A 24,318-nucleotide genomic window follows, 5' to 3' on the forward strand; every position below is an offset into this window, starting at 1 on the left:
TATTAATATATCGATGTCTGAACATCGATATTTATGTCGATATTGAAGTGTGTATTCGCTAACTGTGTTGATGGGCAGCATTGTAAGCCTAGCGGAGACTCAAACCATATTGGCAGTACTGCCATTCAAATTCAAATGTTTACCGCCAATTATAGGAAACAACAAATTCTTAAGATTTGGAATTTCTTTAATGCAATGTTATGAAAGGTGAGTACAAATATGGTTTTCGCTAGTCCCTCATAGCTTTCTTCACTTTTTTCGGATACTTTGCAGTAAAAGAAGAGGCCACAGATCTGTTTAATAGTTTAGGTCGACGGTAAATAGGACAGGAAATGCGTTTTGGATCCCGGATGTTATAATATTTCTTCTCAACAGGAACCAGCCGCTCAGAAGGATCCATTATGTGGGAAGGACCAGGAAAATCTTTATGCTCATGATTTTGTGAGATGCAAGCCAAACGAAAACAAAATTCTGACAAAGAATACCCAGCTATCTTGAAACTAACTCAAAACATCCCAAATAAAAACCATCGATCTTTGGGTTATCCCCGATATATTTATATTCGACATTTATGATAACTGTATAGCAATAAATATTTTCAAATACGGCTTTTTTTGTGTGTTTTGTTTTTCAAACTGTAGCATATACATCAAGTTCAAATATATATATTCGTTTATGTAAATACATTAATAATATTTTGATTTCGCAACCAAACGTCTTGCTGTTGTTCAGATTGGTATAAGTATATGCTTTGCCCTAAAAGATTTACACATTTATTAAACTCCTTGTATATTAATAATCACATCTATAGATTTGTTAGAGCTTTAAATATTTGTCTTAGTTATGTCCATTTATTGTAAGCACGTTGAAACACATTTATGTATATGTTCATCTGAAGAGTAGACAAGTAATGCGGGGCGAGAGAGAAGTCTCTGATAGTAAGTTACTCCAACGAGTAGGCTAAAATCGTTATATATTGTGTGTTTGGAGATGTGGTGTGTACGCACATCCAAGTCGAACCGAATTGAAGCATTCTAATTCTATCTCTGACTCTGAAGGACTAGCTGCCAATGTGAGCTCTGCTTTCCAAAGAATGTCAAGCGAATTAAGTTACTTAAAAAGCTGCTTGTGGATTAATTACTTGTATATCTTGGTTATGCATATGTATATGTATGTTTCGGTTACGATCACGTTTGTACACTTAAACACCCATAAAATATGTTTCGAAAAAGTCCATTTCACACTGAACATTTAAAACGATATCAATCGGGCCTCAATCGGGCGTCTACTGCGATGAACTGAATCAGAACTGTGTATATATATATCTATGTATCTCTTTAGGTATCTGGTAAACTCTAGTTGGCTGCTGCCGCCTCGAAGGGCGGACAGGAAAATCCATCAAAATATTATGTCTTTATATGTGACGACTATTTAGTTTTGAATCAATTGTTTGATTTTTGCTAGTTCAGCATGGTTTGTATTGTTTTTTTTTAATATTTTTTTTGGGCTCATATTTTTATCTTCTCTCTCTGGGTTGCATTACGGTTTTTTCATTTTCATTTAAACTTTTTCGATTTTTGTTTTTCTTTTTAAACGCACACAAAAAGACGTTAGGAAAACGCTGGGCGGCAATCTGGAGTAGACCGCTTAGAGTCCGATCTCCCGCATGGCCCTGTACAAACAGGGGTTCTTCAAGCACTCCCGAGGACCCAGCTGCCGGCCGGGGGATCCCCGCAGGATCATCAGGATGGAGCGGGCCGCAGACTGGCACTCGTTGCTGTCGCCGCAAATGCCATCCGCCTCCGCCAAATACTGATAGTCGCAGGCCACCTGCGAGGCGCCCTGTAAAAAGATTTTCTTTAGTAGTTCTTATTTATAGAATTTTTGGGGTTACAAAATATTATAACAACTAAACTACAACCAGCTGAATTAAGTATCATACTACCTTTAGCAAATCTTTTTAATTTATAAGGTATATTTAAAGTTATTAAGAATGATTTCTTATTGGAAGGGTTTAGATCAGTATATTTGAGCTGAAGAATTCGCGTTTTACAAAATTAGGATTTTATAAATCCAAAGATTTAATAGGATCACTTTTAATCTTATTTATTTGGATATAGGTACTCCCCTATTATTAGGTAGTACTCTTAATTCTCTGAGGAATTCGCCTTTTGATATATTTACTCCCCTATTATTATGCAATACTCTTAATTCTCTGAGGAATTCGCGTTTTGATATAGGTACTCCCCTATTATTATAATATCTATTACAATTTAAATATTATCTAAAATCGTTCAACTTAAGAACAATGCAGGGTAAAAGATAATTGGTAATCTAATCTGATTTGAGCTGAAGAATTCGTAGATTCCAAATTTTGCATTCTATATTTCTGAAGAATTCAGTATACAACTTTTAATCTTATTTCTCCGAGGATTTCGCGTATAGGTACTCCCCTATTATTATGTAAAACTCCTAGGAATATCGTAAATATGATCTAAAATCTTCTAACTCAAGAACAAATGTTTGTTTTTGGCAAAGAGCACTTACACATAGGTAGCAAATTTGGTGAACCCCGCAGAGTGGCAGTAGCTCCTGGTTGATGTCCCCGGAAATGAGATCCACGCCCCGACAGCGCTCCGCCATGGACTCAATTATGGGGCACTGGTTGGATCCCACGATGTAGTTCTTGTTGCCCAGATAGGCATCGTTGAGGGTCTCGTAGGGAGCACTGCCCAGGCTGAGAGCCTCGTCCATGGTGTTCGGTTGCTCCGGGTAGCGCAGGTAGCCACTTCGCTTCTTTTTCTCCATGTCCTTGGGGCGCTTTAAATCCCTGGAGGATTGGAAACCATTTAATATATATTATATCTTTATTTTTTAATATATTTAAAATATATTCCACTACTTACTCCGCCTGTTGCTCGGCCTGCTCCTTCTTCACGGACTTCTTGATCAGCCAGTAGTTGGAATCCAGTGCGTTCTCCTCCGATTCCGGTTCGATGGTATTGCGCATGAGATGGTTTTCGTTGTCCACCGATCTCCTCAGCTTGTCCAAAGCCCTTCGCATCTTCTCCAGGCTGTAAGCGGTCGCCAAACGGGAGAGGACATGGTCCTTGATCCGGCGAATGTCATCCTTGCTGTTCAGACCCTCGTGGGCTCCCGTATACTTGATGGTCTCGTCGATGATGAAGTCCTCGATGGACTGTAGCTTCTTGTCCATGCTGTCCAGTTTCTCGTTATCGAAGTCTCGCTTCTTTTTCTCCGCCTCGGAACTTTCATCGTCGTCCTCGTCATCGTCGTTGGTGCTGCTGTCATTTTCGCTGCGTTTCTTGAGCTCCCTGTGATAAATTTGAATTAATTAATAATAACAATTATCAACTGTTAAAAAAAATGTTAATCTATAAACGATAAAATAAAAATCAAGGGGAAAATATTTTAATTGACTATGATATTAAGGAATTATATCAATGTATTTGCAGTACTCACTCTTTCTTCTGCACGGACTTCTTTTTGCGATCTAATCCAAAGTACTGCGACCAATCGATGGACTTTTTGGCCCGGAGCATCAGGTGACCCACAGTGGGGGCATGGAGTCGCTTGGAGCCATCATTGCCGCCGGATAAAGTGGCTGCAGCCCTCTTCTTCTTGCGCCGTCGCTCCTCCGCCTCCTCCGCCTCCACATCACCCTCGCCATCCTCCTCGTCGAACTCGTCATGGTCATCCTCATCGGAACTCTCCTCACCCTCCTCGTCGTGCTCATCTGCCTCCGGTTCCTCGACATTCTCTCCATGCGCATGATCACTGCGTTTCCGGTGGCGATATTCGGGTGACATTCCAGGGACATGACCACCATGATGACCAGCGTGACCACCATGTTGCACCATTTCACCGGCGCCCGCAGGAGCAGATGTGGTTGCCTCCTTGGGCGTGACATTCACCCGCTGGAAGTTGATCTCCAGCCGCATGTCACCCAGAGCCGTAGCCGTGGCCGTGGCTGGCGGGGATTCGGGAAGATTGGTGGTCACCTTTGGCTGGTCATCTGCCGAACGCTTGCGTTTCTCCTCGGGATGCGATTGGGTTTCACCCGGCTTGCCGAACAGCTCGCTCAGTTCCTGGGCCACTCGCTCGTCGGTTCTGCCCAGCGGTGCCTCCGGATTGGCATTGGTGGTGCTCCTCTTGGCCACCGGGAAACGCTTCCTCTTGTCGCCATTGTAGGGCAGCCATGGGAGAACCGGATAAGATCGCTTCTTCTGCATCAACAGGTAATACGGGGGCACTCGCATTCGCTTCTTCTGCTCGAACAGCTCGGCTTCTTGGGGCTCTGGCTCCTGTTGGTTCTTGGCCTGGTCCAGGTGGTGCCACCACTGGCGCACTGCATCCCGATCCCTGGCCTCCTCGATCTCGCGCAGAAACTGATCCGTCAGCTCATTGTGCGCGGGCTCTGCGTTCAATGGCTGGTTCTCACGCTCCCGGAAGGCCGAGGGTAAGGATCCATCTGGAAGAGATTGATGGGAAGGTATATCCAGGGTTAAACCACTGTTTTTACTAATTTACAGCATTTTTAACCAGAATTTAAGCTTGAAAAAATTATATGTTTTGATTAAAAGGGTTTTTTTTTTAATTTCTTTATAGCTATAGATAGCATTTTGAATATAATATTAAAATATATCATCTACATAAATTATATTATATCATTATAATATTTAGGTTGTAGGTAATCACTGTAAAGCCATAATTATTGAAAATGTATTATCAACTTAAAAGAATACATCAAATGTGCTTTAGAATACTTTTGATTTTAAAATGTAGTGAACAAATAAAAAAAAATTGTAGGATAATAAGCGCTGTCCAGCCATATTTATTAAAAATTTATGATTAACACTAAAGAATATATGAAATTTAATAAAGTGCAATTTTCCTTTTCAAATGCTGTGGAGAAACAAAAAGAAAAGTCGATTTAGAAAATTAATTTGGAAATGGTTACACATAAAAGCAAAACCCTCTGCTTTGTATAAAATTTATCTCACTTTAGCTTCAATGAAATACATTTCCCATTATACCAAGATTTTAAACATGATAAATATCTTGATTTTCGACCATTACTTCGCCACAATCAATGAGCAATGACTTAACTTTGACCTTGGCAAAACCAGAAAGCCTGTCGATAAATCTTGGCCAAGTATTTTTGTGTGTGTGTGTGGAGGACATGCATCAAGTTGTTGGTTGGGCCGGCCATTAAATCAAATGACAGGAAGACAGGCAGGATCTGTCGGCTCGGAGCGGCTTCCAGCTGACTGCATTCATCATCGGGACTCTGGAGCGGACCCTCAGCCATCGTCCCACTCACCACTCACAAGTTAATCGGAGCTAAGTGGTTTTAGCCAGCCCATTGTTGGCCTTATCCACTCCATGCTCCCACCATTTCCATTTGAGCCTCAAGTGGACACATGCTCGCATGGTTAGCCGTCCACAGTTCGGGCCAGGATAATAGCACTTAAGGACTGGGACCCATAAATTATTTTCGGTAATTCGCATTCAAAAGTAGCCACTCTAAGAAGGTGCTAAAACTTTCTATTAGTGCGGTCCTCAATCAAGCTTTTCGTAAAATATTTGTGCTCATTCTCTTAAGAGCTTTGGAATTTATTCAGGACATTCAAATAAGGTAAACATAAAATGGGAAACATTTCAAAGCAGAATAAAGTGGAAACATTAATAACATATATACTTAAGTATCAAATTAGTTATATTTTCTATTTGGTTTAAAAAAATTGTATAATCTTAAAAAAACTTTACTAGTATCTTATTTTAAGTATATCCTTTAAGTGCAAAGTATGTTTTCAAACTGTTTTTAGATTTTAAATTCTAATAGCTGATTTAAATGAAATGGGAATAGCATACTACATTTATATTATTTCAACTTTCACAGAGTTAAAAAAAAATTTTTTTATATATTTCTATCCTTTGGTGGTGATTGAACTTTGACGAACCTACTGTTACTACTTCTAGTCCAATTAAACCGATGAAACTTAGGTATCGCAAGGTAAGCAATCAAATAACAAAATGAAATACAATATCTTAGTTTAATAATACAAAAAGTAATGACTAAGGTGCAGTGCTATTTGAAGGACCTTCATAGTGGGTATCCATTTCGTGGTGCGTGCTTTTGAGTGCCGTAGTTCTTACTTACCGAACTGCTCGTCACGTTCCCGAAACGAGGAGAAGCGCTTTCTCTTCTCCTCGGCCAGTTGGAGATTACTCGGCCCCAAGTCGCCGCCGTCCTCGAATCCTAGTCCCAATCCCAGACCCAGGCCCAATCCCAGGTTGCGATCCTGACCGTAGTTGTCCTCGTCGCGTTCTAAGTACTTGCCAAGTGCCTTATTAATTCGATGGCGATTCCGATTCCTATTCTTGCCAAATAAATCGCCATCTGTGCGGGGGGTGTGGGGAGGTGGTAGTGGTGGTATTGGTGTGGCCAAAATAGAAAGGAAAAGGAAAAGTAACATCGGTACATGTGACTGTGGGGGGGGAAAATCCGGAAAATCTGTGCTTAGGGTTTCGGCTATCCAAGGCACGTGCACTCCTCATGCGGGCTTCCTATTTTTTTTGCTCCTGCCTTCTCCATCTGCCCGAGATGGATATCATTTTCAGATTTCCGCCACGACCCGCGTTTATGTAACCTATATATACAAGCGGTCGACAGCCCATCCTAAGCCCCGGGCACATAAATCTAATAATAATATTATAGCAGCATGTCTCAAAATTGGCATGTAGATACAAAAATGCATCACTGAACACGAAAACGTCAGTGGATTAAGTTTAAACGGCTAATGTGTTATGTTTCCTAAGCGGGAGGTGATATTTTTATAAATATAAATGAAACTATAAGATATGTTTACTATTATGTATGCACTAAAAAATACCTTTATGAATTATACCACATTTTTTTAAAGAATTTCTGGGTTTTGGGCACACTATAATTGAAATTAGTATTTCTATAGCTTGATGCCTTTATCTAGATTGATTTACATTTACATTGCTCGCTACAAACAATAAAGGGATATAAATAACCTATAAACAATTAATTATCCAGCTACATAGTTCTTCGTTTAACAAAAACAGGGTAATTAATCAACGAATACAGGGAATGCTTTAGATATTAGCAAACTTCTACAAAGTAAGAGCGTTTAAGAGGTCTCTCCCTGCGTTGCCTTGAAGGTTAATCAAAGTTCAAATTTCTTGGGGGAATTGCTTGATTAACTTACGCCAGCTAACGTGTGCGGAAAGGTGAAGGTCTTGGCTTTTCCCCGAGGGAATTCAATTTCCCGGCCAGATTTTCTCACGCCAACCCACCCCCTCTCACTCACCTTCATCCCAGTCATCCAAAGTGGGTGGCGGCGGGGCGTTCAGCGGGTACTTGGCCGCCTCCCGTCGATGCAGTTCATCCACGGCCGCCTGCAGCGAAAAGGCGGCGGTGCGCTGCGGAACCGCTTGGATGCACTGCACCACCGCCAGGAGCACCACCACGGCGCCACTGGGGCCTACAAATCGGATGGTCATTGCCGCGCTAGCTGCTGCCTCCTCGCTCTATCACTAGGGTTCTAGTTCTAAATCTGCAAGTAAGAATAGAAAATAATATGATGATATTATAATAAATACTATTGCCAAAGCAAGTACCATATAACAACATAATGCTATTATATAGGTATTTAAAGATAGTTACTGTAGATTAATAATTGACCTATAAGCTGTGGCATTATATGATCTATTTATAATCAGAAATGTAAATGTTTTAATATGGCTTGTTTGTTCTTGAGAATACTTATAACATAAGTGATCAAAACATTTACAAGAAGATAATAATTGAAGAACAATAATTGACCTATATGCATAAGCATCATATGGTCTTAAAATATGTAAATTTGTATTAATTTTAAGAATAACTGATGAAAATGTTGAGATTGTTAATTTTTGCTTTGAATAGTTATAACATAAACGATCAAAACATTTATAAGAAGATACTAATTGAAGAATAGTAATTGACCTAAGAAATATGCTATGGCATAATACGGTCTTAAAGTATGTTGTTATATTTCTTTTAGTTTCCATAATAAGGGATGTAAATGTATATATTTTGCTTGATTTCTCAGGAGTATACTTGAAATATTAGTGATAAAAAAATCCATGTGTTGATTACGAAAATGTTTCCTTCTAAATAAATCATCTTTTTGGTTCCCAGGGTTGATTTATCATTCGCGTGTTAATACAAAAGTAGGTTTTAAACTGAAATTAACTTACTTAACTAGTTTCCTGTTCTTTTTACATAATGATAATAATGACAATAAGTTATGCAATAAAACCTTAAAATCAATAAATCATTGTTTTTTTATGAGAAATAATACGTGAGTACTATAATAATAATAATAATTATTTAATACCTTTTCTACTTTTGCTATTATTTTCAAAAGATTGTGAATATTATTACTTAATACAAAAACCATTATTGCTTTTTGAAAAACTCCATTGAATGGAGGAACTTTTTCCATCGATTAAAATAAATGGGAAAAGCTGTGTTAGAGAAAAACCAGTTAAACGGTGGAAAAAAAGGCATTAAAAAGGATTTCAATGCCCGACACGTTTCCGACAGGTGCGTAAAAAACTTTTAATTACATTTGCACTTTAAAGAGAGGTCCTTTTTCTGCACGTATGTGTGTGTGTGGGTGGGTGGAGCTTGTGCTGGTATTGGTGAGTGTGTATCAGGTGTCATCTTTTCGCGGCCACTTGATGGCGTGTGAAATTCCATATTTCCCCGCTTAATTATGCAAACGAGCAGCAGGTACCCCAAATTCCCCACTATATAGTATCCTGGAGAAGGTATTTGAATAATCTGCCCATCTCACGGTGACTGACTAATGAAGCGAATCCCTCAGCCTCATGCATATAGAAAGGACAACCAGGACATCCATATAAAATAAATCAATAAAATTCCAATGTGCCTGCAAATATATAGCATTGTTGGCAAATTAGAGGGGGAACTTTTAGCATTCTTGGTCGCTGACAAAAGCCAGGCTGACAATTATGGGAAAGTTGAATTGCTGCTCGGATGCCAACTGCCATTGAAATGCTCATCCCGTCTTTCTCCACTTTCTCTACGCTTTTTCTTCACTTTTCTCCGGGTTTTTTCTCGGTTTTATGGTGGCGCACATAAGTATGCTACGCATTTCTGAGAGCAGAATGTATGTGGGACTTGGAAGGAAAATATATGGTAATCACACAGGGCCTCCCACCACTCGGCTCCATAGTTCTTCTCACTTATCTCGTACCTGTGTGGCCACGCTTGCTTTTCATTTTCATTTCTCCCCCCCATTAAATGTCAAGGCAGCCGCAGCCGTCGCTTTTCATTCGCTTTTCTTTGGGTTTTTCCTGCGCTTTTCTATGGCCACTCCCGCCTCGGTTGGAGAACCCTATTTGCGTCTAGCCCCCAGCTGTTCTGTGGGTTCGGTTCTGGTCCCCTCATTGTATTACTGCTGCTTGACTGGCTTTTGTCTAAGGCAACCAGTCCCCTAGTTGTTGATGTTTTTGTGTCTGTGCCTCCGCTCTAATCCAGATTAAACGCAGCTGCATAGAGCAGATTTCATTTCCCTTCAATTGCAATGGGTTTTGCGTTCAAGATACTCGCCTGTTGCTCGGGGTGATGCAGCTGCAGACCCTCTGAACTTGCGGAGCACTTAAGTTGTTCAGAGGATTTCATTTTAGTCACTCTGTATCACAACTTATGAAACGGAAAATTAGCACTCATTCTACTAGGTCTAAGAATGCTTTAATAGTCCCAAACTTAACTCAAGTTAACTTAAAGTGGTTATCTTATAGAATTAAGTCAAATGACTTACATAACTTTAAGTATTATTTTCATAAAGCATTAAAAAAAAAATCCTATATAAATCTATGCTTTTCCAAACTTAATATTATTTTTTGTTGTTTTCCTAGCTTTTAAAAATTATTAAATGGACTCTTGTGAAAATCTTAAAACTCTAACATTGTAAAAAAGTATTTATAATAATAATATTTCAAACTGTATAGGTAAATTATATTAGAACTATCTTCTAACAAAAAAGTTTTTGGCGGCCAGCAGGGCGTATGATTAATATAAATATGTGCTGTTAAACCCACAAATCTGTTTTGAATTACTTCTGCAAAAACAATATTAAAACTATTAAATATTTTAAGTGGCAAGTATTTAATGCTAACCATTTTCTCCGAAACCCACATATAACTATAATATATGATCTAAATAATACATTAGTCATTGTAAAATAATAGTAATAAATAATTACATTTAGATATATATCTCTATAATATACCTTCTGTTAGCTAATAGTTTTTACTATAAGATAGCATTAGATAATAATAATTATTTAATAAAACAAATACATTGTATCTAATTATAAAAAAGATTTAGTTGTGCAGTCAAATAGGTTATTCTGCAGAGTGCGCCATTTCAAAACTGTATTCAGGACGCATGAATTATATAAAGCCCTTGCTTTTCAACCCGTACATTAAGTTCCAGGAAATAAAGACTTCAAGATATACGGGCTAGCATGGGAACCAGAACATCCAGAGCAGCACGGGGCGTATGATTAATATTGATTGATGCCTGTGTCTTCTCGGGTTTCCCTACATCAAACGGAGTCAGTGCTAATAATTTATCGAGTTTCAGTGGAAGAGCATCTCCTCCCCGGCAATCTGATTTCCAGACCGAACAAATGCGACCCAGCAGGGCATTTAAATTAGCGCCCTAATTGAATTTGTCGCAGCAACCATGGATACTACCATTCTATATGTATATATACGTATTATATGCCAGATCCTTTCTGTGAAAATTGGGACAAATTGAATCGGGCTTTTGGCCGGCGGACTAAGTGAATGCATTCTGTCGGCAGAGGAAGAGTCTAATTAGGGGGCCCGGAAAAGCTTTCAGGCTTTAAATATTTAAAGCCAACGAAGGCGATGTCCTGTCCTCGGGGAGGCTAGCAACTTGTTAGCCAAGTTTTTTTGCCAGCATGTGTGTGTATGTATCATTTATTCAGGCCCAACTGCCCGAGGTATTTTGTCAACAGGCCAACAAACAATTCCACAGTTCCATTGTCCAATTAGCGAGTTCCAGGGAGTTGCAAATAATAAATTATACGCAATTGTTTTGCCTCTGGTTGTTGCTCCCACGCATAAAATATATATATATATATATACCCGTATGCACACGCCCACCAATGGAAATGGAAAATCCTCTGCAACATTTGCGTAATTTTCCTGCCCTCCGCACACACACAAAACACTGCCCGAAAAATTTGCACTTTTCTCAACTCACTTGGATTGCTTTTATTATATTGTTTGTTTTCGCGTCGTTCGAGTGCAGTTTTCCGTGCGAATTTTCAACTTTTTTGCCAGACACTTTTCACAACATGGCGTCACGCCTACGCCAGAACCACAAAGGAAGCGCTCGTCGCTGTTAGCCAGTTGCCACTGTACCTGTATCACCTCTGTGCTCAGCCAAGGCGGAACCAAGAGTGTCGACCAGTCTCTGGAGCTTCCATGTTTTATACAGGACCCGCGAGGACCGACAGGACACGAAGCTCTTCGGGAGCCCCTTCCTCGTGTGTGGGAGTCGGAAATGGGGAAAAGGGGGGGAAGGCAGGAGGGAGGCACGGAGAGAAAGCTTTCAGCTGCAGCCAAGCTTCGGTGAAAGACACTGGAAAACATGGTACCATATTTTATTTCAAACAATAAAAAAAAATCGAATCACATTCCATAAAAATATGTATTATAAAATATCAATGTGTCAAAAAATATGGATAAAACTTATGACATTATTTGGAATAGTTCTCCTTGTGTTATAATTTTTAAAGAAACCCCATGTCGAGCATTCGAATTTTTAAAAATTGCTTAGAGGGCGGTCCATGTATTAAGTAATCAATATTTTGTCGATTTTCAAAATCCCCATGTATTAAATTTATGCATGACAAAAAAGTATTTTTCACAGGATAAATTAATTAACTGAACTCTATCTACGCCATTTTTTACACCAGTAGATTCGTAGGAAAGTATTTAATAGGTAGAAGGAAGCGTTCACGACCTTATAAAGTAAATATATTCTTGATCAGGATAACTAGCCGAGTTGAACTAGCCATGTCCATCTGTCTGTCCATATGAAGTTAGAAAGGACTTGGTATGCAGATTCTTGAGGTTCTTGCGTAGCGCATAACGCTAAAACCTGTCTAGGCCGACGTTTTTGATGATTTTGACACAGTATAATGATATTTAGTTTTTATTATATACCAATCTACATGCTAAATTCTTCAAATTTGTCCAACCATTAAAAAGTTAAAACCGAATAAAGGAATCAACGCTAGGTGGCGCAGGGGATTGGTGTGTAGTCTTAGGAACAGTAGCATTTCTGCTTGCATGTCTCCATCTCCCTCGCACTCCGCCTAGCTGAGTAACGGGTATCTGATAGTCTAGGCCATCGACTATAGCTTTCTCCCTTGTTTTCTAATAATGATCTACCTTTTATTTAGTTTTCAAAAGCAAACTTAACTTAATACATACAACACATGTATTGTTCTAAGGAGAAATGGGAAAAGCCACTCAGTTCATTGTGGGCATCATCGGCGCCATGGGCGCCTTTTGCCTGGGCGCTGTGATCGGATGGTCGGGACCCGTGGAGACTGAAATCAAGTACTTTGGGGCCTACGAATTTTCCCCGGACACAACGGAATGGGGTCTGGTGGGATCCCTGATGACCCTCGGAGCCGCCTTCTCCTGCATTCCGGTGGGCGTGCTGATCGGAAAAATCGGTAGGAAGACAACGATGCTGAGCCTGCTGCCACCGTTCTTCATCGGCTGGCTGCTGATCATCCTGGCGGTGCACATATCCATGCTGCTAATTGGACGCTTCGTGGTGGGATTCTGCGGCGGAGGCTTCTGTGTGGCGGGTCCCATGTACACCACCGAAATAGCCGAGATCAGGTATCGCGGCATCGCGGGCTGTTTCTTCCAGCTGTTGATCGTTAATGGCGTTCTGTATGCCTTCATCGTGGGAGCTTTTGCGAACACCCTTTACTTCAGCATTGCCTGTGCCATTTGGCCCATAATCTATTTTCTAATATTTATGTGGATGCCGGAATCGCCCGTTTATCTGGCCCAAAAGGGCAAGACGGAGAAGGCGGAGAAGTCACTGCGGTTTCTTCGGGGCAAGGATGCGGATGTGAGCGGCGAGCTGAAGGACATGTCCGCCGAGGGCCAAAAGGAGACGACCAGTACTGGAAAATTGCTCTGCCGAAAGGTCACGCTCAAGGGCCTCTTCCTCTCCATCTTTCTGATGATCTTCCAGCAGATGACCGGCATCAATGCGATCATTTTCTATAGTACATTTATTTTCCAGACAGCGGGATCCACACTGGAACCTCGATTTTCTACGATTATAGTGGGCGTGGTGATGGTGGTCTCCACCGTGATCTCGATCCTACTGATCGAAAGACTGGGTCGCAAGGTATTGCTGCTCATTTCTTCTGCCATGATGGGTGTTAGCACCCTTATAATGGCCCTTTACTTTGGCCTGCTGATGACGTCTGGAGTCGGCTGGTTGGCCCTAATGGCCGTCTGCTGTTTCATCATCGGCTTCTCGGTGGGATTCGGACCCATTCCCTGGGTGATGATGGCCGAGCTTTTCGCGGAGGATGTGAAAGCACTGGCAGGATCGATAGCCGGAACTACGAATTGGTTATGTGCTTTCATTGTTACCCTGCTGTTTCCGGTTTTGAACCTACATATCGGAGCTGCCGCCTGTTTCGGAATATTCTGTGGTTTTGCGGTGGCCGCCTTTTTGTTTGTACTCTTCCTGATTCCCGAGACGAGGGGCAAGACCCTCAATGAGATTCAGGCCAAGTTGGGCGAGAAGAAGGAGTCTTGAAACCCGGAAACTAACAACTTAAACCTTACTCAAAAAGTTTCAATAATTATATTTGTGATCAATACTCTTGCCAAAATTTACATCAAGTACGTGTAATATTCAAGATATTTATAGACTGCTATAGCAAATCATTTGTAAATTTTTTGGTCTCCAAAGAGACTTATAAACAAGAGCTATATTACATTATTAGTATTTACAGGACGAGGAGTAACGGTGTTTTTTATTTTGATATTTTTAAATTGAAGCAAATCCCGTGAAAAAATCATTCAAATAAATAAATCTGGATTTATTTATACGTTGGGTAACTTTTTCTAAAGAATTTGCTGCTTTTATTGAAGACGGAACAATGGCGACCTCGAATTCTTCAGTGAAGAATGGCCAAACAATCCATCGATTTCAATTTATATATTTTAGATCCAAAATGTTGCTTAAAGGATTTCTTATTCCTATAACCTATATATGTAAACTTTCAAAATTGCTTATCACTTATTTTCACCAAGTTTATAGTGTACAAGCTGCGTAATAGAAAGAAAGAATAATATTTCGAATCACAGCTTTGATCGAAACATTCTGTCAATTCAAGCAGAGCTCTATCACAAAAATGTATCAATCCCTTAAGATTCTTAATTCTTATGTAAAAAAACTGTTTTTTTAAATCCAGTTTTCAATGATACTTGAATGGTATGACATTTATTTTAATAAATTATAATTTAAGCCTTAAATAAATTATGGTTTTCGACAAACAATTTATAACCAGTCTATAATGGCTGGAAACGGAGGTTAAAAAAATTATATCCCAAATAAGCTGACGTCTATTCAAAATCAATTGAAATATATATAATAAAGATTCATAATAAATCTTTCTAATACTAAAATATAACATTTAATAACAACATTTAGTTGTCACCTGTTGACAGTCATGATAACTGTACATACAGGATGCTACCCACACATAATCTGTTGACTTACCATTCCGGACAGCCCAGTCCTTGCAGATCGGCCAGCCAGGACTATACTTGCGACACGGAATAAAAGTCAACCCGCACTGCACCGAAACCAGAAAAGAACTGTAAATTATCTGGCTGTGCAACCAAAAATAAATGCACATCGATGCGAATGAAATGCGAGGGGTAAAAAGGGAATAGCCAGGTAAATAGGCGAAAGCTTCCCGGCCGACTCACTAGCATTTCCCCATCGATTTCGGGTCCGGGTTCGATTTCCCGGCCAGTGCGCATGGCCAGGAACATGTGACGACGAAGCTGCAGCTGGGGATTATGTACACACGTTCTGTACGTACGTTCTGGCCAGGCCGAGAGCACATACCGATTCCGGGAACGAACTGTTGCTCCCCATCACCAGGAGCCCAGTCATTTACCAGCCCTAACCCAGCCACCTGTTACTCCGCCCGCTCTCCAATCGGCCTGCATTCGCCATACAATTATTTCCGGCGCTGGCAATCGACATTTGCTTCTGGGGTGGACGTTACTGGAAAATAATCCCCACTTGAATTGCATTTACTAACAAAATAACGACGCCTAGAGCACTCGAAAAATGTTTATGTACATGGAGTAGTCAGGAGAACCACTCCAAATCATAAAGTATACGTTACTTTGATTTATTAGCTATTATAAGACATGGTGAGAAGATACTATTATTACAATAAAATGATATAAGTGGAAATTAAGTTCTGAAATTTAATGGGATTTCCACATTTAAAACCCATCTAAATTTATAATAGAATAGAATTTAAGGGTTGCACTTGAATTAAATAAGTATTTTTTTCTTTATTTAGTATAAATGGGTCAAAATACTATTGTTATTAAATAAAATATATTATTTAAACCTTTTTTTAAACCTACCTTACTTAAATGAAATTTATCAATACAAGTCTTAGTTGCTGTGTCAATTATTTTAACACAATTGGACCACACAATATCTCTTTCTACGATAGACGTTTCAGTAATTGATTATTAGAGCAATCAAGCTTATCACAACAACAGCATAATATTTTCATGTGCATGCTATGTGTATGCGTGATTTATGTATAAACTGATGACTGTACTTTTGGACCCTGGTAATCTCCGTCATTCGTTCCCCTCCTCGAAGGTCCAATTGTCGGAGTTCCGGGAACCGGGTGGGCTGGTTCTCCAGGTGCCCGAAAAGGAAAGGGGGAAATCCGGAGCGCGATGCTTTCCTGTGGTTACCATGACAATGATGCAGATGCTGCCCGGGACAGGAGCTCCCGCTCCGGATATTATCCAGCTGCACTGCAACTCCCCTTTGACGAATCTCCAATTACAATTTTTAATAAAGAAGACCACATGCTGGAATTTCATTTAGGACAAGCAATGGAATCAAAACTATGCGGTTGAATGCAATATATTAAAAAGCTATCTAAACCTAAATAAAAATATTTCAGATTGTAAATACCCAACTTTTAATCATAATTTATTATGAACCAACGTTTTAGAGACATTTTCCTTAAGTTAAACTATATTTTTTATTCACTTTTTCATCGTACAGTTAAAGTCGAAGGAGTATATACAAAATAAATATGAAATATGATTCAGATTGAGATTAGGTTATGAGTGACTAAGACTAGGGACTACAAACTAATGGATCCACGCTGGCGATGAATCGCATTCACGAGCAGTCGCGGGGACTACTAAAGCTTAGGCTGGTACTATCTGTTTTGACCACGGATAATCTCACATTGCATTACACCTTGAAGATGCCAAAGTAGCTTCGGTTATTCGACTCCCGCAGAACAGCATTGCGATCGTTGTGGATGTCCTTTAGGTGGATCCGCTCGTTCCTTTCCAGGTGGATCAATCCGCTGGTGTGACAGGTGTGCACTTTATTGGGCATATTCGTGGGCACCGTATTCAGGCACTGCAGGAAGGGAGTGTCTCCTTGGAAGACGATGAACCCGTTCTGATCGTGCGAATTGTTGTAGCATATCTGGGCGTATACGTAATATAGGCCTGGATTCATCACCGTCAAAACGCCATCCCGCGTTTGAAAGTGTCCCTGATAGGAGTTATTCTCGTTATCATTTCCGATATACATATCTCCATGATAGCCTGTCGGATTTAAAAGGGAAATTTATTAATCTAGAGAATTAGGCCTTGTCAGATGAAAAATCCTACCCGAACTTCCTTGGTGTCGTCTTCTGCTGCTCAGGTGGAAATGGGCGGCTGGCTTCGAGTCCTGGGATCTGGCTGAAATAAGAGATTCACCTGCAAAGTTAACAGAGGTGCGAATAGAGATTTGGTTTTCGGTTTCTGCCAATTGTATTTCGGTTTTCTGGACTACACACCTTTTCGGACCAACAGGCGACGATGACGGGAATGCATTCTGCGACGATGATGAAGGGCAGTCGAGCTGTAGATGAAAGATTAGGTTTAATAGTTACTATGATAGTTATGTATTAACCTTAATTTACCCTAATGCTATGATTTATTTATTCTTTATTTGTTATAAAATAGGATTTGTAATCATGGTTACAAGACATCTTCACCCGAATATTTTGTTTTAAATTAAAAATGTACATATTACATTATTGTTATTGTTATCATATGGCAAAGTAAGAGATATAACTAATTTGTTCATGGGAAAATATTGTACTATATTATTTTATAAAATGCCTTTTTTTAAGGTAATACATTTACTTTGTTTGTACTAAATTCACAGTGTTCCTTTTATTGAAAAGTAAGAAATTGTTATGGTAAAATTCTGTATTATGGCTTATATTCTTATTTATTATTTATTCTTATTTATTTGTTTTATTAGGACATATGTTTTTATTGTCGCTTAATTTAAAAATAACTTTTTCTCACCTCTCCTTGGAAACGGCTTCATTGGATGACTTTTCCCGCAGCTCCGTGTGATTTCCCTGAATACTCTGCTGCTCATTGCTAACATCGGCAATCGAGCGAGATTTTCTGTGGTGGGGGAAATCATATATTATTTTAAAACTAATTAAAATCCTTGAAAAGTTCCGCCGTGCTCACCTCTCGATCTTCTTTTTGTGTGCATTATAGTTGGTAAAGTCATCGAAAACATTGTCATCATTGGAGGCGGAGGAGGAACTGTCCGTATCGCCCCCAGTCTCCGCTGTGGTCTTCGATGTGGGCGTGGTCTCAGTGTGTGTATAGTCGTAGTCGTCGTAATTTGGGACGCCATCATCTACAGAGCTATAGCTATCGTCGTCGTCCTCCTCCCCAACTGCCAGGGGATCCAGACCATCATCATCATCATCCTCATCGTCCTCGTCGGCGGTGAGGCCATCCACCTTTTTCGGATAGTCGATGAGCGCATTCTCGTACTGCAAGGAAGAGATGGGGTCAGCATTTTGGGTCAAAACACTTGGCCAAGTACGTGACTGCAGCTGGCACAGTCCTGGCACATATATCACATTCATTTGGGACGTTCATTTTTAGACACACGCCCGCGGCGAAAGCTGTTTCGTCATCATCCTAATTGATGGCGCCTTCCTCAGAAACATATTATATATATATGTATATATTTAAAAGCGAAAAAACAACTCTCAAGAGAATTGCCTATACAGATGCCCAGCCATCAAAATATAAATAAATCTTAAAATCTTGAAACGATCTCTGGCCATTAGGCCATTTGATGAGATCCGATCAATCGTCACATAAAACCGAAAGCAATCGCTCGCCTTGAACGACTATATTTACGGATAGTCTCTTCTAGTTTTCCTGAATTATTGGGGCTTTTGCCTTTTGTCACTGAGGATTTGTATCTCATAAATTACGTGGACCGGCTGGCGCCCTATCCATGCCAAATGTATATCATAATTTAATTAAGTGTTTCTCTGGGAAAAGAGACATTATAATACAAATGATCTATCACAATTCCCCACACGCATTTTGTAAGGGAGCTAAGAAACAGCTGTAGAACAAAAAAAACAGATGAAATCGCTCCGAAATTATATTTTAGCACATATTTCTATAAATATTTGTCTCGGTCCCACACAAAAACCACAAAGTATGTCTGGCTATTTTTTGAGGCATTCTTTTTAAATGAGGAGCGCTTGCCTTACCGACTGAAAAATACCTCATGTATATTTAGCCATAAAAAAGTAAATAAAATCTTTAAACCGCATAAAAACAAATTGTTCAAACCTTAATAATTACACAACAGACCAATATACCCCCATTAAAAACTCAAGTATTCGCCTCTGGGAATAACAAAATTATTTCCGACTTTGTAAACAATGTGAGAGATCTTTATTTGCCTCAGGCAAATACAAAAAATGATGCTTGAGATAGCTCACCTCCTTTTGGAACTCGTCGAACTCATCCAGATAGTTAATGCCCAATCGCTGTTGAAGATTATCGACGACTCGCTTCAGACTCTTCAACTCCTTGTCCAAATGCGTGACCCGCGATGTCTGCCAGATCTGGAAAGTAATTCAATTGATATAGACTTATCGCAACTCGTTTCTAATCATTTAGTCATTAGCACTTTGGCAATCAATTTAATAAGCTCCAATTAAACATCTATAGTGTGTGTATCAGCTCATCATATAACACCCAGGGCCGCGAACTTTTGACACCCGAAAATATATAAAACATAACTGAACAAACAGATAGAAGAGAGACGAGACTTTCTGGGGGAATACGTCGGGGTTCCGACATCGCCACTCAGGCACATAATCTGCTTAATGGATCATTAACATTCGGGCGGCGCAAAAGTCTTATATACAGACACTTCTCATTTTTCCACTGGCACCCGAAATCAGAAAAGAATGGCTCAACTTGAGCCACCACATATGTAGGTACAAATAAAAACTTGTACTGCATTCTTGTATAAATTATGGACAGTACGGCGACCCGAGAAACTTGTTTGAGGCTTGTGGCTGGCGTTACGGATTCCAGTAAGCCACTTTCCATTAGGGCTTATCGATCGATCTGTAGATCGATTGTAGCGCCTGCAGTGTGTCACTTTCCCAGAGACCTCCATGTAATGAGGGTCATGCGTTGAGGTCACTTTCATTGGATGTCAGGAGATGAAAGGAGGGGCAGCAAAATTGAATTAAACCCAGAAAAACTTCAAGACTTAACAGAGATTTATGAGGAAAACCAAACTTATGGCAGACGTCAGTGGCTGAAGCCAATCATTTACAAGTCAATTGTCAATTGTACGATTTCCGTTCACTTAAACCAAAGTTGAGTGGGTCATGTGGGATTTTTTAAGGAAGCGGTCGATTCAGCTCTTAATTTTTTGCAATTCAAATCCGCCTTTCCATAGAGTCATTTAAAGTTATCAGCAGAAAAACATGACCCAACATCCCAGTCAAAGATTTATCGGTTTTGAGTGCATGAACAGAACAATCCCCAGTGGCATTTAAATTGGTTCAACGAAAACAAAACAGACATGTACCGATAAACATTTCTCTAGCATCTGCATCCGCTTTATTTGGATTGGCCGGATCATTAGAAACCGATTTGGCCTAAAGACGTGTCGGTGATGACATCGCTTGATCAGCCAAGAGACCGGCGACTCTTCTGCTCTAAATATAGTTCCATGCCAAATTATAGTTAACCTATCTGCGACGGTCACGGATCATAAAATCTGTTTTCATTTCAATTTATGCATCTGGGGGTATTTCGTTTTTAATTTGGCATCAACAATGACTTTGTGACAAACAGATCTATAAGCAGAAGCGTGCCAGAGGTTAAATATTCAATTTTAGATTGCGATTTCGGGGGTGTCTATATATGTTGAACGATTGTTAAAGTCCAATTTGCATTTATATTTATACGCAATTTATTTTTGCAAGCTACTGAAATAAACATTTCCGAAGAATAGGAGTATAGAAGGCAGTTCATGGCTAAATGGGCTCTTTTTGTTTAACTGAAAAAATCTTCTTTCCAATCTGAAAATAAAACTCGTTTCAGACAGATAGCGCATACCGTCATCATAGTCATAAATTATTTTCTCTAACTAACAAAGTTAACCATTCCTGGAATTGTGATTAAAACTAAGCCAAAACTCCTGTCAACTGCTTAAATTTGCTTACCGTAATATTTTAAAATGATTGTGGGATATTTATCTGGTTTTAAAAATTATCTTAAACGGTCATACGACGCCCAAAATATAATTTAACAACAAAGTCAATAACTGGGAAACACCCCACTATAACTGATAGCCCTCACCTTTGAAATTCAAACCAATCATTGATCGCCACACGGTAACAATAAATTAGGTACTTTATAATGCAAATACCTTATCAATTTGAAAACAACTAATTATAAACTCTTTTTTTAATTGTACTACTAACATTTTTCATAATAATATTTTAGAACAATAAATGCGGAATTAAGTATGAAGAAAATGTAATGAAACCTTATTTACTTATGGTTAAATAGCTGAAAATCTTATCTATGTTACTAAAAGATAGAATAAAAACATTATTAAAAATGAAAACATTATTACAATCGGGGTGCACAGAAATCTCTTCGGCTAGAATTCCTAATTAAACCAATACAAATTCGAAACGAATTCGGGTCGCTTTAGATTTTTCTGCATTGTCACGGTTAAGCTATAGTTAAACTTCAAAATTATAAAGAGATAATATTATCTGATCGTAGCAAATAACATATTTAGTATTATTTTTAACAAATATCAAAAAAGTTGGGACTGTATCTATAACTTAAAATGAGATTGGTGAGAAAAATCTTTTGGTACTTAGTATAGATAGTATAGATCAGTGGTCGGCACACACATACCATCACAAGTTTGCCTTGCATTAGTGTGAGTGTAACAAACACGAAGTTTGCGCGCGGCGTGCTGAAGCGAGACGTTTCTCTGCTTTGCACTGAGATCCTCTGCCGCAGCAACAAAAAAGCGCGCCGAAGTTGAGAAAAAAATTACCCGAAGACCCATGCCGAAGTCACACGAACATGTACGTTATACGTGAGCGAGCAGAGGATGGGCAGAACACTTCCCTATGCTCACTAGATAGGCCGCTGCCGACCACTGGTATAGATAGATAGATAGCTCATACCTCAAAAATGATAATATTTGAAATGTAGGTATGGCAATCAATAAGTTAAAATATTTGATCTTGGCAGATCTGTTGACTGTAGTATCTTCTAGGGCTGGCTTACCGTTAGAGCTAGAATGGCAACGACCAGACCCAGTCCGATGAACCCCAAAACAAAGGGGATCATCTGGCGGGTGCGTCGCTGGGCGGTCGCCGTGCTGGCCGCCTTGGCCGGAAAACCATCGTTGGCACTCGTTGGCGTTATGAACGGCTTGAGGGTCTCGGCAGTCATAATTGATGAGCACTGCGGATCTTAGAGCGGCCGGGGCCGGGGCCTCCAGATACGGATGATATTAATGACGATCTCGCCCACCCACTCAAGGGCACTCGACAGCTGTTCGCACTCGAGCTTTGTCGCACTATATATGTACACTGTATGAACTTTTATTTATGTACCATATAACACAAGCACTCAGAACACCCTCACCAAACAGATGATAAGCTGTAACATCTATATAGATAAACCTCTCGGGCTGCTGGCGATGCCCTTATGAGAGATGATATATTCTTTGTCTAGACGGGCAGATTTTCTTCGCGCTATGGCCTGTTTTTCCCTTCCGCGATCGGCAATTTGCACAAGAGAGCTGCGAGAACGAGTTTCGCGAGATATTTTTCTCGTTTTATCAGTTCTTGTCTTGGCGATAAAAAGCCAGGCGAAAACACAGTGTTTACGAGGAGCTGCACTTTGTATTTTTAATAATTGGCCCGATGGCGAAATTCGATCTTGGTAGTTAACTTGGAAACTTGGTAACTGAAACGGTTCACTTTTTTCTGCTGAGCACGCACGCACGCGCTCGCTTTCGATCTCAGATTTTACCGGTTTTTTTTTGAACGTCCGCTCGCGTCTGCGATTCGAAAGAGAATGATTTGAATCGAGTTGAGAACGGGAACTGAACTGAATTGAGCGAACGGCACTTGATTTCTCATGCGCGAGCAGGCAGGCGAGCGAGAGAGATAGAGAAAGTCGGCCCATCTCCCTCTCGCACATGTCGAGGATGCGGGGCATACTTAAGGGCGCCTGCGCTATTTACTTTGTGTAATTAATTTTTCGCAAGGCTCTCCCGGGGGTGGTGTTTCTGGTGGTACAGTGGGTACTAGATAAAGGAAACAAGAACATTAAATTTAAAAAAAATATTTCTAGTAAATGATATCAGAAAGATTGTAGCCAAGATGGGAACCTAAATTTTGAAATATTTTTCCAGCTTCAGTCTTTTTTTTAGGATTGGTTGAGGAGTTAATGATGGCTTTTCTTGTATTATATATGTACAACACATTTAGAAAACATTATTTGATATAATAATTCTAAGTAATATCAATAAAATACCTTTTCCAAGATGAGAACGGGAATGATAGTCCCACACTTTGAAATATTTTTTTAGTTTCATTAAGTTTTTTCATAATCGCTTGACGTTATGGTATCCCTTTATTTGTGTATCCTTCTGGCTTGTATTCGCTTTAAAATATATTTTAGATTTCAAAACTATCTAAAAAAATGTATTTAAATATTTTCTTAGTTAATATATACTGTCATTCGATTCCCCTTGGCGATCGTAAGTAGAAAAGCGTGTTTGACTTTTTGCGCAGTGTTTTCCATTGATTCCTTTATTTCTTTATAAATGTGTGTTTTGGGTATTTAAAACCTCCCCCTGGGTTTGAATAGGGGTTGCTTGATTGCTTTTTGAAAACTGCACCACAGCAAGCAGTTGGGCTTCACATCCCTAGGGTTTCTTTTTTTGTGTGGCTTGCTTTGTTGAGGCTCCCTTTATGACTTTGACATTGAACAGATCCCCGAACTTCGATCCCCGAGGCGCAGCTAATTGAGTTCCGAAAACCGTCGAATCGTTGACGAAACCCGTAGATAAGCCACTGTACTTTTAGAATTTCATTAAAATCGTATTTGTTATAACTAAGCGTGCTCGTCGGCTTATCGCCGCCATTGGTAAGTACGGGTTCTAATTGCGGGAGAAGCGGGGAAGCCATAAACATAAACCTAATGCTGATCCGATCCGATCTGCCACCGTCGCGACAATCTGTCTGTCCGGCCGGCTGCCAAAAAAGTAGCGTATCGTAAATCTGACCGACACCCTTAGAGAACCGGGATAGATGCAAATGCCGACGTTAATTAGTTTTAAATCGCTGGCGACGACAGGTAGCCACAGGTAGACTTGAGGCCAAAACAGCGGGTAGCGGAGTGCCACACGCTTCCGGTGCTACCATTAACCCATTAATCTCAATTTTCTCAGGACTATCAACAAATTTAGTCTTTCATAAAAATAAAGAA

The 24,318-nt window shown here is 39.8% G+C and overlaps 3 protein-coding genes and 1 long non-coding RNA gene across 6 annotated transcripts; 2 read left to right on the top strand and 2 right to left on the bottom strand.

The window, feature by feature from the left end:
- The first annotated feature begins 67 nt into the window (after positions 1-67).
- Positions 68-684, top strand: LOC139352549 (uncharacterized). The gene is made up of 2 exons (XR_011603766.1): positions 68-207; positions 274-684. It is a non-coding gene; the product is annotated as an uncharacterized lncRNA (long non-coding RNA).
- LOC108009803 (transcriptional regulator ATRX homolog) lies at positions 536-11,560 on the bottom strand. 2 transcript variants are annotated; one of them, XM_017074475.4, is made up of 7 exons: positions 11,360-11,560; positions 7,362-7,607; positions 6,185-6,424; positions 3,484-4,492; positions 2,907-3,335; positions 2,548-2,830; positions 536-1,842 (listed from the first exon to the last, which is right to left on the bottom strand). In XM_017074475.4, exons 2-7 carry the CDS (start codon positions 7,552-7,554, stop codon positions 1,648-1,650), a joined length of 2,349 nt encoding a protein of 782 aa, XP_016929964.3. In that variant the 5' UTR covers positions 7,555-7,607; positions 11,360-11,560; the 3' UTR covers positions 536-1,647. The 2 variants fall into 2 exon arrangements, with proteins under 2 accessions (XP_016929964.3, XP_016929966.3); XM_017074477.4 differs by lacking the exon at positions 6,185-6,424 and having other exon boundaries at positions 11,360-11,559.
- Positions 11,561-12,569: 1,009 nt separating this feature from the next.
- On the top strand, positions 12,570-14,142 carry sut4 (sugar transporter 4). The gene has a single exon (XM_017074478.3). It carries the CDS (start codon positions 12,623-12,625, stop codon positions 13,958-13,960), a length of 1,338 nt encoding a protein of 445 aa, XP_016929967.2. The 5' UTR covers positions 12,570-12,622; the 3' UTR covers positions 13,961-14,142.
- A 2,293-nt stretch (positions 14,143-16,435) lies between these two features.
- On the bottom strand, positions 16,436-22,906 carry egr (TNF superfamily member 12 eiger). Of its 2 annotated transcripts, none has more exons than XM_017072151.4 (7): positions 22,102-22,906; positions 19,263-19,388; positions 17,974-18,287; positions 17,800-17,904; positions 17,280-17,344; positions 17,110-17,181; positions 16,436-17,043 (listed from the first exon to the last, which is right to left on the bottom strand). In XM_017072151.4, the coding sequence occupies exons 1-7, from the start codon at positions 22,267-22,269 to the stop codon at positions 16,679-16,681; spliced, it is 1,215 nt and encodes a 404-aa protein (XP_016927640.3). In that variant the 5' UTR covers positions 22,270-22,906; the 3' UTR covers positions 16,436-16,678. The 2 variants fall into 2 exon arrangements, with proteins under 2 accessions (XP_016927640.3, XP_016927638.3); XM_017072149.4 differs by having other exon boundaries at positions 17,110-17,199; positions 22,102-22,905.
- Between the last annotated feature and the right edge of the window lie 1,412 nt (positions 22,907-24,318).

Source organism: Drosophila suzukii, chromosome 2R (assembly GCF_043229965.1).
Source record: "Drosophila suzukii chromosome 2R, CBGP_Dsuzu_IsoJpt1.0, whole genome shotgun sequence".
Taxonomy (NCBI): domain Eukaryota; kingdom Metazoa; phylum Arthropoda; class Insecta; order Diptera; family Drosophilidae; genus Drosophila; species Drosophila suzukii.